Source organism: Panicum hallii, chromosome 1 (assembly GCF_002211085.1).
Source record: "Panicum hallii strain FIL2 chromosome 1, PHallii_v3.1, whole genome shotgun sequence".
Lineage (NCBI taxonomy): Eukaryota > Viridiplantae > Streptophyta > Magnoliopsida > Poales > Poaceae > Panicum > Panicum hallii.
In genome coordinates, this window is record NC_038042.1 from 50,790,339 (window position 1) to 50,807,639 (window position 17,301).

General features: G+C 47.4%; 4 protein-coding genes across 12 annotated transcripts; 2 read left to right on the forward strand and 2 right to left on the reverse strand.

Annotated features, from left to right (window-relative positions):
* Positions 1-166: 166 nt before the first annotated feature.
* On the reverse strand, positions 167-4,091 carry LOC112896391 (E3 ubiquitin-protein ligase RMA2-like). Of its 8 annotated transcripts, none has more exons than XM_025964899.1 (3): positions 3,749-4,091; positions 3,160-3,216; positions 167-1,201 (listed from the first exon to the last, which is right to left on the reverse strand). In XM_025964899.1, the coding sequence occupies exon 3, from the start codon at positions 1,117-1,119 to the stop codon at positions 373-375; it is 747 nt and encodes a 248-aa protein (XP_025820684.1). In that variant the 5' UTR covers positions 1,120-1,201; positions 3,160-3,216; positions 3,749-4,091; the 3' UTR covers positions 167-372. The 8 variants fall into 8 exon arrangements, with proteins under 8 accessions (XP_025820684.1, XP_025820448.1, XP_025820606.1 ...); XM_025964663.1 differs by having other exon boundaries at positions 3,160-3,230; XM_025964821.1 differs by lacking the exon at positions 3,160-3,216 and adding an exon at positions 1,275-2,064 and having other exon boundaries at positions 3,749-4,090.
* A 1,441-nt stretch (positions 4,092-5,532) lies between these two features.
* On the reverse strand, positions 5,533-7,957 carry LOC112876787 (thioredoxin M1, chloroplastic). The gene is made up of 2 exons (XM_025940969.1): positions 7,646-7,957; positions 5,533-6,120 (listed from the first exon to the last, which is right to left on the reverse strand). The coding sequence occupies exons 1-2, from the start codon at positions 7,854-7,856 to the stop codon at positions 5,798-5,800; spliced, it is 534 nt and encodes a 177-aa protein (XP_025796754.1). The 5' UTR covers positions 7,857-7,957; the 3' UTR covers positions 5,533-5,797.
* Positions 7,958-8,256: 299 nt separating this feature from the next.
* On the forward strand, positions 8,257-11,547 carry LOC112876211 (elicitor-responsive protein 3-like). Its single transcript, XM_025940270.1, has 5 exons — positions 8,257-8,537; positions 9,091-9,156; positions 9,797-9,923; positions 10,158-10,272; positions 11,288-11,547. The coding sequence occupies exons 1-5, from the start codon at positions 8,471-8,473 to the stop codon at positions 11,342-11,344; spliced, it is 432 nt and encodes a 143-aa protein (XP_025796055.1). The 5' UTR covers positions 8,257-8,470; the 3' UTR covers positions 11,345-11,547.
* Positions 11,548-14,601: 3,054 nt separating this feature from the next.
* LOC112878741 lies at positions 14,602-17,084 on the forward strand. 2 transcript variants are annotated; one of them, XM_025942953.1, is made up of 7 exons: positions 14,602-14,886; positions 14,961-15,298; positions 15,395-15,488; positions 15,953-16,074; positions 16,253-16,375; positions 16,445-16,552; positions 16,639-17,084. In XM_025942953.1, exons 2-7 carry the CDS (start codon positions 14,978-14,980, stop codon positions 16,678-16,680), a joined length of 810 nt encoding a protein of 269 aa, XP_025798738.1. In that variant the 5' UTR covers positions 14,602-14,886; positions 14,961-14,977; the 3' UTR covers positions 16,681-17,084. The 2 variants fall into 2 exon arrangements, with proteins under 2 accessions (XP_025798738.1, XP_025798739.1); XM_025942954.1 differs by having other exon boundaries at positions 14,603-14,886; positions 16,454-16,552.
* Positions 17,085-17,301: the final 217 nt, after the last annotated feature.

The following is a 17,301-nucleotide window of genomic DNA, read 5'->3' on the forward strand; positions in this document are numbered from 1 at the left end:
TGCTGGAGCTTTTTTTTTCTTGTTGATTTTCCTCCGCACCCCTTTTTTTTTTGTTCTCTAGTAGTCGTCTTAAGCCTGGACTGGCTTCAGTCGCGTGAGGATTTGAAGTTGTTTGTATTTCCTTAAGCTTCTTCTTCTAATAAAAATTACGGCGAGTCTCTTGCTGTTCCCTTAAAAAAAAAACCTGTCCGTGTTCTTTCTAGGATCAAAAGCTGTGGTCATTGTTGGTTTTCAATTTTCATCTTGAACTCTATCATGCAATCACCACAGTTCCGTTACATTCACATCTACTATGTACAGAGCACGTCAGCCACTCGGCTCTCTTGTTTCTGCACATGGCGCATGGCAGCTTTGTTGTGTGCGCTTCAGAGGTCAGAACAGGAGCAAGCAGAGCAGCACGAACACGAAGAGGAAGAACCATATGTGATGCAGAGATCTTTCGACCTCCATGTGCCGCCGTCTCTGCCTGGGGTTCATCAGGTGGTACGGGCTCGAGTAGTACATGCCCGGCGGCTGCGGCTGCCCACGGAGCAACCACGCCAGCACGGCCACCGCCATGCCCCCGAGCACCCCTCCGGCCGTCGAGTGCATCATCCCGCGATCCCCAAACGGCGGTGGGAGGAGGGCATCGTACTGCGCGGCGTCGGCATGGCGCCGCGCCTGCGGTGGTGCCCAGGCCGGCGCGTCGGTTTCCACGTTCCGGTGGTGGTGGTTGCCGCCGCCGTTGCCGCTGTCTTGAACGCTCTGCCGCAGGGCCGGCCGGCGCGGGATGCTGCTAGCCGGGCCGCGCGGCGGCTTCTTGGCGCGGGAGCTCCTGCCGCGGCCGTAGAGCGGCACGAGCGCGTCGGGGGACACGGCGGCCTTGCACACGGGGCACCGCCGCCTCGCCGAGCTCCCGGTGCCCGCGTCGGGGTGGGGGCGCAGCCACTCGTAGATGCAGGGCCAGCAGTAGAGGTGGCCGCAGAGCGTGACCACCGGCTCCGCGGCGCACTCGAGGCAGATGTTGCAGTCGAAGCAGCCACCTGCAGCCGCCGCCGCCCCCGCGGCCGGCGCGTCCCCGCCGCCAACGATCCTCTTCGCCGGTTCATCGCCGGCGCCGGCCGTGCGCGCCTGATCCATGTCCTACTTCATGCGCTTTCCGCAAGCACAAGGCTGGTGGGTCTCTGGCGCTCCGGCTTTGCTGTCTTCCTCTTTTGTAGCACTGCAAAACAAACCAGACGGTCATGCCATCACCGGCGAGTGGTGACGAATGAGAGGAAAGGAAAACGACGCACATCACAGGGCGCCGACTTGAATGCCGCATCGCACCAATCAGGACATACGGTCGGACTGTGCGAGGCGACTGGTGAGGCCGCAGCGAAACAAAGAAGGATAAAGCGGGCCACGTAACTTCACATCTGCGGCCTCGCCGTACAGGGTCATGTGCGAGATTAGATGTACGTGCGTGTGGGGGTGTCAGAGTGTCACCGAAAGGAAGGACCATCGAATCCCCAAGAGGAGAGTAGCGACGGGAGGGATTGATGGGTCCAGAAACTCTCAGGATCAGTCAGATGCTGCTCAGCAGTCAGCACAGCCTATCCGAAATCCAGAGGGTCCTAATCACGAATTCAAGGTACACGCTCCAGACAAGCAAACAGCAACGCCAACGGCAGCTACTGCTCGCGCCCAAAAATGTCCGATGCCCGATGGTAACCTGACAAAGAAGACGTGCGTTAACCGCAATCACCCTTGCTGTATCCGCAAAAGATCTTCTTTTTTCACCGCGCCTTCTTGTCGTCTGATGTTTTATTTTTTTGAAAGATGTTGCCGTCTGATGTTACCCTTCCTTATCCGGCAACCACGGTTGGCCTGATACAGACATGTCCTTGGTGGGAACGATCAGGCTCCACGCAGGTCAAGACTGTAGACTGTAGTAGCTGTCACCCAGCGTCCATGATTGCCTCGCCTTGAGATGAAGGTGCCAGGCATTCAAAGTTTCTGCTGCTCAATCGGATCAGGCTGCATGCCTGCCGGGCTTGATTTCGGACAACTATGCAGGTTACTGGACAATGACAGGATTAACTCCTGTTCTCCGTCAAGGAGCGAGCAAGAAAAGATCAGTGGAGCAGAGATGACCACACAACAACTGGTAGGAGGGGAGGGAGGGAGGAGGAGAATATAGCCGTGCGTGCATCTGTACCGTAATCCTCAGTCTGATCCTAGTCAATCAATTATTGCTATAGCCTGCCTGTAGGAGCAATTGACAGGCAACGACAGGGTAGGCTACTCAGCTACTGATAGACACCGAAATAATTATGAATTAACTCGAGTATATAACACCGGATGTTCAACGGAGATGAGCACCGCAAATGACTTGTTTTTAATCATATCTACTGATCAGAGAAGACAATAACAGAAAGCAAAGATAATGGTTGGTTACACCTTGAGATAAGATCGGGAAACAAGGAATAAGTTTCTCAACGACTATCTCAAGGATTTTTTTTCCTTGAATCGTACAGGCTCCATACTCGCAGACCATATGGGCTTGACACAAACACAGAGAGAAGTGCGATAGGATCGGGAAACATTGCTCGATTTGGGCAGCAACTTGGAGGAACTTTTCTTAAATTATGCAGGCTCCACACCTAAGAGGCAGCATCATATGCTACTGATAAAGTTAAGTGTTTACATGTAGATTTGGTTCTGTCTTATCATCATCGCGCACTCTCTATTTCTATTCTGATCCAATCAGTAGCTCGAAGCGAGCAGCGTTTCTATAGGGTTCAACAAGCCAAGCACAGACGGATTCAGTCCAAGTTTGATGGTTTACACTGTCAGTCAATACCAAGGTCAGATGGTTCTCCAAAACCGATGTATAGAAATCGTAACCTACACTCGTATCAATGTTTTGGATCTAGTTAACCATAGCACTACTTTCAAAAAAAAATGAGAAGCCAAGCATAGCACTAACACACCTTGCCCGCAAACAAGGCGCCGTTAGCCTTTCAGCTTTTCATTAGGTGCACTCAACATTTTGGCCGATCCGATTATTGTTGTGTAAGATTGAAGCAACATCCTGAAGTTTCTTCTACTCTAATATTGTGCGGTCAATTACATTTCGTATCAAAATTAATGGTAGAACAATTGACAAAATGTAAAATCGCACGCAATAGAACGCACCTGTCTCAAATGGGATGCAGATTCACAAACAGGGAAAACCAGGATCGCATCAGGAACCTCGTATCAGGAAACTAGGATGATCTTAAGAAGTTATGACTTGCAGTTTACCGAAAGGTAGCTGTCAAGAAACGTTTGGTTTCCTTGCCACAAACATAAAGAAATAAAACAGCAACATTTGACGTCCACAAAGAAAAGATTTGTGCATGCATCCCGTCAACAACTGCACCAAGAAAGTAAAAGAAAAAGGAACATGTATAACCACAGCAAGTGAAGAACAGACCCAGTAGCCAGATCCATGGCGATTCATTCGGAAACTACATGCTGGCTAAACGGTGCGTTGAGAGAGGAAATCATGTTGAAACGGGAGCAATTCAAGAGCAGCGATGCTACATCGATCCCCATGGGAACGACCCCACAAACTCCCCTTAGAATGCGAAGCAACAGCACCGATCCAAATTACCATGAGCACAAACACAACAATAGCAAGCAGAACTTATTCCTAGCAAGAAAGTGAAAAACACTCGGATCATCGCATCACCATGAACCACCGAACCAATAAGAATTGACGTTGCAGGAATCATCGGCTGACCTGTGGCAGCAGAGTGCAGGTGACGTCCGGGCTCCCTATCCGTCTGCAGGTTGAGGAGTTGGCTGGCGCAGGAACAGCAGAATGGTGGTCTAGATGCAGAGGAAAGATACTGGCACCGGCGCTAACAGCTTTTGTGGTTGCAAGGGACTTGCCAATTCCAAGGAGGAGGAGATGAGGAGGGCGGCGGTGGATGCGCGTCGACGTCAGCCGCGGTGGGTGCAGGCAGGAGATAAAAAGGCGGGGAGGCTGCGGAATAAAGAAGAGGAGACGGAACGGAACGCAGGCGGAGCGGCGGTGCTGCAGGGGCCGAGGTCGGAAGCGGACGCGGACGGCTTCCCTTGTTGGAACTCGGGAGCACCAATTGGTTGGGTCATTGGCTGCGGATTTTTCTTTAACCTTCAACTTTTTTTTAGGTGAAAAACTTGCTCTTATCCGGAAAGAAACCGTTAGAAAACCCGGGTAGTTTATCGGCTTGTGAATTGTGATGTGATCGTCCGGCGACGGAAAATCTACCCTCGAGTGATCCTGAGAGGCGGTAGCGTGCGTCCGCGGGCTTTTGCCTTGGCGTGCGAGCCTGGGCAATGGGCATCAATCAGCTCAGGCACGCCACTCTGTCCACGGATCGGCTGGCCAATGGCCGCGGATCCGGCCGTGCTGCAGGATCAGCCAGTTCGGCGCACGCGCGGCCGCGTCAGGCCGAGCTCCCGGCGGCAACGGCCGCGCAGCTCGTAGGCGTTCGCCGCCGCATTTTTCAGTTGCAGCTCGTCGGCTAGATCACCGCCTCTTTTGCCTGCACTGCTCCGCTAGCGTCTTTCGGAGTTGCGCCGAGATCACACCGATGACGAGTTCCCAACCGCAGAAGCAACCCAAAAAAGGAAAAGAAAAACCCCTGCTTCCAAGCAGCTTGAATTAGCGGGCCGGCCCACCATTCTCCAATCAGAACCGGTGCCGGGAGCGATTGAGCGAAACTGAAACCTCCCCACCCGGTCGCTGATCCCGTCGTCGACCTCTCGGCTCTCGCGTGAACGGACGTCGGCACACGCAGACTGCAAACCGGCAGCCAGTGTGCTTCATCCGATCGCACCGACTCCGGCAGAAAGGCCACGATAGTTGCAAGGGGCCCCTGAACACTGGGATAAACACCGGTAGCTCTGCCGCCGTAGGTGCCTAGCGTCTAGATCGAGTTGGGTGGCAGGGCACCAAGGGTTGTCTGGGCCGGTCCAGCGGGAATGTTGGTTTCGTTGGCTTCGTGCCGAACTGACGTGAGCGCGTAGCCCACATCGACTTGTGTGTTCTCAACTGCAGTCGCTGTTCTCATGTCTGAATAAAGGTGCATCCGGTCATGTTTATTTCCGATCCTGGCTGCAGCTTCCCATGTGCAGCAGGAGGAACCAGTATCGTGGGACTTGGACTCCACTGCAAGCTGTGCTTTGACCCAGACCATTGCAGTTTCAGTCTCCAGTGAAGTTTGAGCTGTCCTCCTCCAAGTCCCTAGGGCCCTCAACTGTAGTACAAGTCTGAAGAACTTGTTCAGCCACACTTACTTCGGCTCATTACGCTGGCTTATGGGTGATTTCGAGGCGGGGGGCATCATTCGATGGTTATTAGCCAAAGAAAAAAAAACCATTGCTCATTGAATTAAGTTCCAGTGCCCATTTACCACTCGGCCAAACACAAACAAGCCATGAATCCCTGCAAAGCCCACGAAAACGTCACCGGCAATAGCATCCAGGCCCAGCTCCAGACCCATTAACTTGGTCTGAAACAATCATGACGAGAATTTAAGATAAGAACCATTAGGATTAGGTGGCTACTGTACGATTTAGCAGATCTGCATACAGTTACAACCCAATGAATGAAACATGGAGCCTTTGCGCTTCCTTCCATCCAGAGGACTTCTCATCCTTGAATCGCATTTATTCCATGTTATCTCACATTATTATCTACATACAGCTACTCCAGCAGCAGTTCAGTGACAACGGTATACCCATACCCATCCATCTACATATTGTAGTTGTAGTCCAAGGCTAAGCGGCTCAGATTGAGATTTCACCTCCCATCAACATACTTCTCGATGCAGGTGATCAGGGTGCTCTCGGGCACAGCCCCAATTACCGCATCCTTCTTCTCGCCGTTCTTGAATATCATCATTGTGGGGATGCTCCGGATGCCAAACTGGGTCGCAATGTCAGGGTTCTCGTCTGTGTTCAGCTTGTAGCATTTCAGCTTCCCTTCGTACTCCTTTGAGAGCTTGCCGACGATGGGGTCTATCATTTTGCACGGTCCGCACCATGAAGCCCAGAACTCGACGAGGACAGGGAGCTCGCTCTCCACCACAAGCGATTGCCATGTAGATTTGCTCACATCAGGAACTGAAAAGGAAGGAGGTTTGGAGTATATAAGGAACATCAAACACCATGACATAGGACAAAACAGAAACTACTCGATGCTGCTAATAGGGCCAACAAATTCCACATCAAAGTTGACGCACAACTATTCTACAAGCAGTCAAGAGAAATTTACCTCCGTGCCTTGAACTAAATGAATGAATGGTTAAAGTTTATGCAGGTGGAGGTTCTTTTACTTCTTTAAATTTAAGGATCTACCTTTCATGCTTAGCATTAGGATTTTTACCAGAACTCTAAAGATTTGCACAAGCCTAGCATAGAATTACATGAACAGACCTAATGACCGCAAACACTAGATTTAAGATCAGAAATTTGAATTCGAAAGGTGTTAACAGACTACTAAAGGTCCATTTGAATGCGTAAGGAAACTTTAAGCAGTGGCTATACGGAACAGATAAGGAACCATCTTTAATGCTCAATAAGATCATCTGTAATAGAGAAAGAACGTGATAATTTATATGCTGGCACTGATTCAGAACACATAGCTTTCTAGCTCAAGATGCGATCCATAAGCATTTTTCCAGAGATTTTGAGAATAGGTCTTGCTAAAGCAAATTCATTGTGTCCTGTATCAGGCAATATTTTTATTGCTACATCTCACAAAATTCAAGTAGGGTCCAGTACCAGTGTGCAACAATTACCATCGGAGTTAATGGCTAAATAAAATTAGCTTCAGAATAAGAATAATACCATGTCTCAACAAACACACTTATGTGAAAGCATAAATAGAGCCCTCTTATCTAATTGTATGCCATGTTTTCCTGTATTTGGTCAACTTTAAAAATGGCATGTTCCCGTATTTTAGGCGCGTGCTGCCAAAAGTCGGCATAAACCAGCAGCCATAAATTGTGATGTTCAATTTATAGCTTTCTTCAGAACACGACAGAGTGATGCCACATTGGTAGGTATTTACAGGTTCTAACTTGAAAATAGCTTTCACGCCTTTGCGTACATGCAGAGGAAACCTAGAGTGCATACCCACATACATGCATTACAGAATTGGTACACATGATGCCCTTATATACATCTCCTGTTATGTACTTATGTTCGATATGCGCACATAGCCAGATACATGCATTGGTGCACAAAGACATAGGTCTGCGCTGCACAAAACGGTAGGTGATGCAGCTTGGTTGTATAAACATAACATACATGCATGCAGGAATACAGATACTCGAACAAGCCATCGCTCATTCACGGCTGCTTGCTTCACCATCTCATTGTTACCCTGCTGGCCTGCTGTTCCTACCTCCTACTCGTCTAGAAATCAGTTCCAATTTCCAAGCAACAAAAATTGCGAAAACCCTAATTACGTTTAAAAAACTCCCAACCACACGACAGATCACTAACCCAACAGCCTTAACAGTTTACCCGCATCACAGGGCAGTTCCAGAATCCAGATCAGCGGCCCAGCGCCATTTCATTTCAGATCGACACATGGAATCAAAGCCTAGTGGCAGGGGAGTAACCTACGCGAGCATCAATTTACCTTGGATGGCGGTGTCCTGGCCGCCCTGGGCCTGGCACACGACGGCCGCGCCGCGGGAGCGCGGGCGGGCGCGGAGCGCGCGGCACGTCGGCGGGAGGCCGCTGCGGAGGGCGACGCGGGGCGGGGAGGCGGCGGTGACCGGGGAAGGCGACGAGGCGGGCGCGGCGGCGGAGACGGAGACGGAGACGGCGACGGCGAGGCGGGAGGCCATCGCGGCGGATGGGAACGGGAGTGAGCGGGTTGGAGGAGCCGAGGAGGGAGGAGATGAGACGAGGGGAATCGGTGTGGAAGGGAAGGTTGTTGGGAGGGAGTTGGAGTGGAGGAGTGAGATGGGTGGACAGATAAGTACAGATCGGCCGGGGGCCCCGCGGCGGGGGACGTGTGGCGCCGCCGCGTGCTGCCGATGTGGACGCGGGACGGCGTGAGTCGCCCATCAGTCCATCACCATCAGAATTCGCACAAAATCTCACGTAAGTTGTGGTGGGCCGGTGGCGTTTCGAGTCCGAGGTGAATTGAGAGCCCACCAACGTGCAAAATGAGCCCAGCTATCCCAGCCCAGCCCAGCCATTCAGCCAGCTGCCGGCCTCGACCGGCGGCCAGGTGGTGCTTCGGCTTCAACCCCTGACGCGCGTAACTGGCGGTGGCGGGCGAAGCTAATGGCCGTCCGTGCCATGCCGCCTCCGCCTCTGCCTCCATGCGAGGCAGGCAGCCAGGCGCGTATAAAGGGCAGCCAGAGATTCGGATCCACCTGTCTGCGTCTCCGTTCGTTCGACGCCACAGGCAAGGTACAGGGGCTTGTGAGGAAGAGCGAGGAGGAGGAGGACCATGGTGCACGGGACGCTGGAGGTGCTGCTCGTCGGGGCCAAGGGCCTCGAGAACACCGATTACCTCTGTACGCACCGGCTAAATCTTCAGGATCAGTCCCTTTTCCTGTTCTTCATTCAAGCTTAATGTTGTGGTCCATGGGGGACCGAAGCATTTGGGTTAGCAATCATCGTTCAGCTAATCTTTATTTAGCCCTATTAATTGCGTTGCTAACCTAGATTTGTTGATTAATTCAACATTACTTGAGTACCTATCCGGCCTTCGGTGGCTGTTTTAGGGGGAAATGATTTTATGGGTTATTTTTAAGGAATAATTTCTTTTTCCTGCCATTGCAAAGGGCCCAATGATTTTATGGGTTCTTGGCACACGTGTTGGCCTAGAAAGTCCTGGGAGATTGTGGATTTTTAGCAAATATTAGTAGATTTCACGTTTTAGGGTTTGTGATTCTTTTTTTGTGAGCATCAGTAGCAAAAGGCCACAGATAGGACATGAGAGATTATCTTTACAATCAAAAGTTCTCAAATCAGCTGCGGCTCTTGTTTATCTTTTCTCATTTTTTTTTCTCGAATGCTGGTAGGCTATTCTGTGATGAGTTTTTTAATGGCAAATTGATCCCACAGGCAACATGGATCCGTATGCGATTCTCAAGTGCCGATCACAGGAGCAGAGGAGCAGTATCGCATCTGGTGCATATCCTCATCTATGTGTACTTTTTCCTTGTCATAGTTAGATTACTTTCTTTCCTCATTGTGCTTATGCATTTTCTGAACATTTCCATGTTCTCATATTATTGTGTCCTAATGAGACCTAATGGTGCAATTTGATGATCAAAATTCAGAAGTACACTAAAACATTGCATTATCTTGTGCAAATTCTGTTTTGTGGAATATTAGAATGCAGGCTGTGCTGTAATGTAATCTCCTTGAACAATAATAGACATCATGTAAAAGTTGTAGTATGATGCAAGTCAAATGACAGTATCACAAAGTTTCAGGAATTTAATGACATTCCCTTAAAAAAGAAATAATTCATAACTTATTTAGCTAAAACAATACTAGGATGGTGATAAAATAGTGCTCGTAAGTTGGATGAAGGCAATTGTATGGGTAAGAAAAGCTTTCTACTGTGTTGAACGTTTGTATCTTGGTTAACTAATGCAAAAAATATTCATAGTTATTCTGCATAGAAAAAAGTTAGGGGGCTCAAATTTCTATTATGATTCTCTAAAGACTAAACAACCATGCTATTGTCTCGAGTACATATATAACTTCTCTAAGGTACTGTCTGATACTAACACTAGCAACTATAACATGATCATGCATACAGGAAAGGGAACTAACCCTGAGTGGAATGAAAACTTTGTCTTCACTGTGTCCGACCAAACTGCAGACTTGTTAATCAAGCTTATGGATAGTGATACAGGCACAGCAGATGACTTTGTAGGTGAAGCAACGTAAGTAAATATCGCAGTGGAATTCCTATTGTAAATCATGTCTGCAATTCTACTTTCTTTTTTGGAAGAAATCAACAATTGGTAATATTGGTATTAAATTCGTCATAAGCTTTGCAGAGCATATTTCCTGAAGTTACTACTCTTTGTTCTGCCATTGTGTTAATGTTGATTAGCAAATTGTAGTGTCGTAGGTGATTCAAATTTTGAAGAGCCCAATCGAATTGGTTTCTGCAGGATTCCGCTGGAAGCAGTGTATTCGGAAAGGAGCATTCCACCAACGATCTATAATGTTGTGAAAGGTGAAAAGTACTGTGGGGAAATCAAAGTTGGTCTCACATTCGCTCCCGAGGTAGTTTCTGAAAACCTGCCTCTATGTATATATTTAATTGAATATTAAAATACCCGAATCTAACTTTTAACTCGAACACCTTTTCGGGTATGCCCTCGCTTTTGACTGCCCACTTAAAAGTTAACACGACCTCAAATATTTATGATTTTACCATAGTTTCTAATTATTTGGTTGGGAAAGTTATCAAAGTAACAGTTATATGTAAGTACTATTAAGAATGAATCCTTCAATACTATTTTGTATGATAAATTTAATTTACTTCAGTTTTCCTCTTTATATATGCCCATTCAAGGATTCAATTTTGTTTTGTAAAAAGCTATGCAGCACAGAATTAGGCAGATACAAGTGTTCATAGTTACCTTAATTAGGCCATGAATTTTGGCAGTTTGCTACATTAAATTATAATGTTTCATAATTCATAGCATTTCAGCCCGTCGATCGCTTTCACATTATGGTGAAAATATGAACTATGTACCAGCCTGTTTGATATTTTTCTGCTGTCCAAATTTCCTTATCTGTGGTCTTTTGCATAACCTGCAAACTACCGAGGTTCATACCCAGTCCAGGGCAAGGATTTCTTTTATAACATCCAAGGCTCCCATTGTTCGGTCGAAATAAATTGTGATGAGTTCCTAGTTTTTAGGCACACTCCATAATTGAGGATTGTAGCCTGAGAACCCTACGATGCAGTGGTGTCAAGTCCTACCAATTATACATCTGTGCTGATATGCAGTTAGCAGTATTGAAGCTACTGGACCATTTGCCTGAAATGTTTTCATTGGATGTGCAACCTTGGAATCACCTGAACATGAATTTTCAGTCTTGTAGCTTTGTTCAACGTTCATCTAACATGAGTAAACATTAGAGATGCTCTTTTACTCGTCAGTTGCTCACATGAAACCTGGTTGCAGAATACCATGGTTTAAATCCTTACTTTGCCTTGACACGCTAGTATTGGGCTGCAAACAGAAAACGCTGCAGCTTTTCAGTAAGCTAACTGTTGTTCTTTATATAGGATACGCGCCAGAGGGGTCTCCCTGATGACTGCGGTGGATGGAAGCAATCTCGCTAAGAAGAGCAGCAAGATCTTTTGATGTTTCACCAGAGCACAGCAATAATTCGTGTGCTTGAGGCCTTCAGCCCTCGAACACGTTCATGCTTGTGCAACATGAAATTCAGTTGATTTGACTTCTTTAATTGTTTCAAAATATATGTCATTAGTAAAAACAGCTATATATTGTTGTATGTATCAATACAGTTCCTCAAAATTGGAAATTTCAAGGGTTGTCCAGAAAAGGAGAAATTTCTTCATGAATAAGTACGTTTTCTCCAATGAAATTCCACCGTTCTAGAAGGAACGAGTAATTTCAGACGTTACAGTGTCACTATCTCAATGACAGTGTGCAGGCTTCCAATTTCCCCACACTAGCGCTGTGGGTGGGCACTGGGACTGCGAAAGACAGAACAAAGAGCTGGTCATTCATAGTAGCTGGTGAGATGAGACAACTCGCCAGAACTTAAGCCTGACCAGGCTCACCATGTCCCTTTGCTTCTCTGATCACAACACACGAGACCATGAGAGGGACACCAAGGCCCCTCAAAAATCACCACATCCACCACCACCCCAAGAAGAAGAACAATGCAGTCTGCTCAAAGCCTCAAAACTCTCGAGAGAAATTTGGAATGGGTATGACTTCACAACCTTTCTACTAAGTCTTACATCGAAATGGCATTAGTACATCTCGTGTTTCCATGATCTCCTCTACTTTTGTTAAGTGCTAACTAATTACAACACCAAATTGCATGCTGCATCCTCCATGTGCTTTATTGCACAACAGCACAAGAACACAAGAAAGACCAGAGAAGAAGAAAGCAGCAGAAGAAGAAGCAGGTGCACGCACTCCTCAACTATTGCAGTCCTCGGCATGGCAGCACGGGCACGGTTAGGGTACCTGAGGGTTGACCCGCTGAGGCTTGAAAGCTAGTTGTGCAGCGGATTGGGGCCCTGGGGAACCAGCCTCTTCGATTCACCTTGCGCCGCCCACGCGCCGACGTCGCCGCCGCCGACACTGGGCGCCGTCCGCGGCGGGACGCGCTCTGTCCACAGCGCAGCACCGCCGTGCTCGCGCGCCGCGGCCTCCACGTCCGACTTCAGACCTCTGCCGCTGCAGGTGAAGGTGGTCAGCTCGATCCCCATAAACAGCAGCAGCAGAAGCATGGCCGGCGATGGAGCGTGCCTCATGGTTCAGGAGCTGGCTACTAGATGGAGGAGCGGATCGGAAGGGTGGTTTTCCTAGCTTCTCTGCGGTGGCAGCTCTGCAAGTGCAAGCTAGCAAGAGAGATCGCCTGGATGGCCACCTGGAGTTCGAAGTCGATCAGCTCATGGCTGCTCAGAAGTCAGAAGCTTCAGCCTTCAGATGTCAGATGACCCATGGGCTCGGGTGAAGGCAGCACACGTTTATATTTTCCTTGGTTCGTGTGGTCATTTATACGCATTTAATATGGTGGTGCCGGTGGTAATGGTTCATTCGGTACAAGCCATGCAGGAGAAAATGCCCGTATAGTTTGCATATTTCTATAATAGCTTTATTCTCTTTACTTTTACAAGGCGTATTTGATTCCGCTAGGACAAAGTTTTGATCCATAATTGCCTAACTAATTGTTTTTTTACAAGGCATATTTTGTTTTGTTAGGACAAAGCGTTGACTCGATTTAAAATTTTTTTTGTGATGTAAAACTATAATTGTAAGAAATATTATGTTTTAGTATTAATCCAATGACATCAAGTTTGTATCATACAGGTTATATATCTATGTAATAATTGTTGGACAATGAAATGAAATAAGCCTTAAAAGGAAATATTTTGTAATACAAATATAATAAGATCAATTTTGTGTTATAAATTTTATATTAATTAGAGTAGGTGTTGGTCCAAGGTTTGTGCTAATGAAAGGTACAGTTGTAGTTTCAAACGGAGGGAGTACTTCATTTCATCACAAGCATCCATTAGGATATTTGTATAATTTCCAGTATAACATTTTGAGCAGATCTCCAACACCCAGGTTTGACCGTTTGAGTCACCTTTAACTTGAACTTAGAGGTTCTTCTTTTCTCTAGCTTGGATGTCCTTCCATTTTGTAGAAGAGACAACGTTTTGCGTTACTTGCCCGCATTGGCCTCGTGTCCATAGGCTACAGCAGCTCCAACTATGGTACGCGCCAAATTATCATTGGAAGTAGTGGCTCATCATGCACACTCACCATAGCGTTTACTTGCTGCTCACAATCACAGGATAAAAAATCTTGCGATATCATTCACTTTAAACGGCTTCAATATTGTCAGGAGTGGAATGTTGATGAACCATTTTAATTACTCCTAATTTTCTTGTTTAGTTTGAGAAATACGGTAAGCACGAAGAATTCTGTCATCTTGTCAAGTTCATTGGATGATTTCACTTTAGACCACTTCTCGAAGAGTCAATTGCACAGACCAAACACCTCATCATAAAAAAAAAGAGAAATACTGCAAACAGAGAGCAGTACTCTTTGTTGATTAAGCGTATCGATGAAGGCTAGTCGCCCAAACTGTTGGCTCTAATTGCAGGCCCAAGCCGACGACGGAGCCTCGCGCGCGTTCAAATGGCTGTGCGTATCGGTTGCTGCCGCTGCTGGCCAATTTATGTGGCTGCCGGCCGGCCCGTTGATTGCCTTGCCATTAAAATCCTTGTACCCCGTAGTTGCAATGAGCTGGGCGTGCAGACCGGAAGGGACGCGCTTCTTTGATGGACGCTCAGTGAGCTACACTTCTGTTGGGCATCGACATCGAAGTTGAGGTCTTGAGGAGGAGGAATGTGGTGTCATCTGAAGCAGATCCGGTTGAAGTGTCACGTGACTGAACATCTGGATCAGGAGACGGCACGGCGGACGGTTCTTCCACAACAGCTGGCTCTAGTGGTGCCCGTGAAACAGGGCTACAGGGCTACAGGACTACAGGAGTAGGAGGCGTCGGCGCGGCAGCCGGCGATTTTTCCTTCCATGTGCGTGGCTGGCTGCAGGATCGCACAGGCACGCGTTAACCTGAGGCACTGGAGCATTGATCCCCGTCGTTGCCCGCGTGCTGCCGCCAACCAACGCCGGTGGCTTTTCTCACTTGACTGACTCCATGCTCGCGCAGTCGCCGCCGGCTCGCCGCCCCGTACGTGGTCACGGGCTCACGGCACCGCGCCGCAGCGTTTGGATGGGCCGAGCGGCGCAGCTGGTGGGTTCACTGGGCTCCCTATTCCACCCGGAGCCTAACTCGCATCTCGCTCGGCCCAATAAACATTGGGACCCCCCTCACCTTCGTTCACCTCTAACGTGACGGCGAGACGAGAGGATTCTGGCGACAGATGCGAGAGGGAAGAAGAGAAGAATTCATTGTTGATTCAGACAAGGCGAAAGGGGGAAATCTCAGCCGAGACCATCAGGTCCAGCTCCCGCGGTGTGATTTGGGCTCAGCTCCTAGTCCCCCCTCCCTGCGCCGCCACCTGAGCTCTGCTCCCACTTGTCTCCCGTGATTGCGTTCCGTCTCCTCCTCACAATCTAGCACTCAGCACCAATTCTCTATCTCGGCAAGGTGAGTCGGCTGCTGAGAGCGTGGAGCTCGTTGGTTAATCGGTTCTGAACTTCTGATTGCTACTGATCCTGCAGGTAGGAACTAGGAAGGCATGTTGAGTGGCCACGCCGTGACACTGAGGGAGAGGAGCCCCTCCGGCGCGCGCCTGATCGAGGATGTCCTGTCGGAGGCCGGCGACGAGGAGGAGGCCGAGGCCACCGCGCGGGTGCTGTACCGGGCCTCGTTCCAGGAGCTGATGCCCGGGTACCTGCAGTACGACACCATCATCTGGGCGCTGATATCCCTGCTGCTTGTCCTGGCGTGGGGGATCGGCCTGCTCCTGCTCCTCTACCTGCCGTACAAGAGATACGTGCTCAAGAGGGACATCCTGTCACGCCAACTCTATGTCACCGAAAATAACATAGTGTACAAGGTAACCGTAAACGGCAGTCCTGCTGTATTGATTGGTTGGTTTGGTTGTGCTGGAGTTGTCAAAAATTGGTGCTCAATGAGCTTGAAATGTTCGCAGGCGACCAGACCTTCCTACTTGCCGTTCGTGGGGATAGTCGAGAAAGAGACTAAAATACCTCTCCATTTGATCGTTGATGTTATAATTGAGCAAGGTAGATGGAAGCATAGGATCCTATTTCGATTTCGACTACTGGCATAGTGACATGTTACTTCTTCTTCTTTAGGCAAACCAATAGTAGCAATACACCTTCTGCATTTTATTGTGCTGAAAATACTGTATGATGCCTTTGAAGATTCATATAGTGAAAGTCTTCTTTGATCTTTGTGATGGATGAAGCTTTGGAAACATTTTTTTTCTCTAATTCACCTCTATAGTCTATACTATCTTGGTGTTTCATTTGCAAAATGTATCTACCATTTCTATTACATACTTCGGTCATGTGCTTTTTTTTTTGTTAAACTTCACTGAAGAAGCACATGTTAATGAATTTTATTTATGTTATATTTAAGATAATATCTGCTTTTCGTGCAGTTCATATCGCATACATGAACTTGAACAAAAAGCTGTGAAACGACCTTGATTGTATGTTTCTGAAAAAGAAAATCAATTATGCAGGCTGTCTACAATCTGCTTATAGCTTATACACATTTAGAATAGAAAGCATAGCCCATGGGAAACCTGCTCCAGTGGATGAACTGCAATTTCATGGTGTCCATAATCCAGATCTTCTGAGAAAGGTATTTACTGTGTGCAATTGCCAATAACTGATCTCTTATACCACCTTATATCCATAGTACTGTTTTTATGATTAAAAATAATAATCCAGTTTGGGGTTTTCTGCAGTCATAAGATTAGCACATGTATACATATTCTTAGCTGATTGTTTGCTGCTGTCTGTTTCATTATTTTGTGAAGGTTATTATCAGAGAAGCTTCCAGGAGAAACCAAGAAGTCCAGATTCAGAGAACTAGATTGTACTTTGGGGAAGGCCCTTCCTGTATTCCACCAACTAGTGGATTTCACTCTCCTGGTTCAAATGTAGTGCTTTGGCCCTGTACTATGTGCATTGCTCCTGCTAGGTGTCCTTGATTCTAAGGGTGGAATTAGTATGTGCAGGTCAAAGCTTCCTCAAGCCGTGATGTCCTCTATTCTAAGGGAAAAGTTCCTGACGGTATATTGCTCCACAAGCTTGAAGAAGTTAGTCGATCAGTAAAGGTACAGGACTTTAATATCTGTAATGCCACATCATGTAATTCCTGGTGATAGCTTAACATTCTCTATTGTCCTGTTGTTTTGTGCAGAATCTTGAGTCTCTCCTCATAGGATCGCATACCAGAGAATGATCTGATAGATGATCAACACATATTCTGATATCATCTTCTATGATTTACTCTCAAACATGGAAACAACTGGAGGCACGAGTCGAGTCCTGCCAACACCATGGAAAATTATGGAACAACTGTTGGTGCTGAGAATGAGTTTCTAGTTTGATTTCCTGGCAGTTATTTGCTGTACATAGGTCATGCTGATTCTTCCATGTTTCACAATTCCATGTACAAAGAAATACAGAATCAATGGGTTGGGTTGCAAAGTAGATCAACATACATGTAAGCTTTGTTTACTATCCAAAATGGTATTTGGTGTTAATATCTTGCCTGATGTGAATATGCTTTGTCAGGCTCTAATTCGGTGATGTAGAAGCATAAGATCTTTGAATGTGAATATTGAAGAGTTATGCATGGTGCAACTATTACGCCTGTTGAACTCAATGCTGAAGCCTGTGGTGATGATTAAATTGCCATTGTGTAGTATAAATGGTGTCCAATAAGAGGTAACATCGTTTTTTGGGGGGTTTTAAACCAACCATTTGAAGGTGTAGAACTGCATGCTTGGTCCTGCTGCTTGTTCTAACCTGATTATTACCTGCTCGTTATCTCCCTCCGTTTTTAAATACATGATGTTTA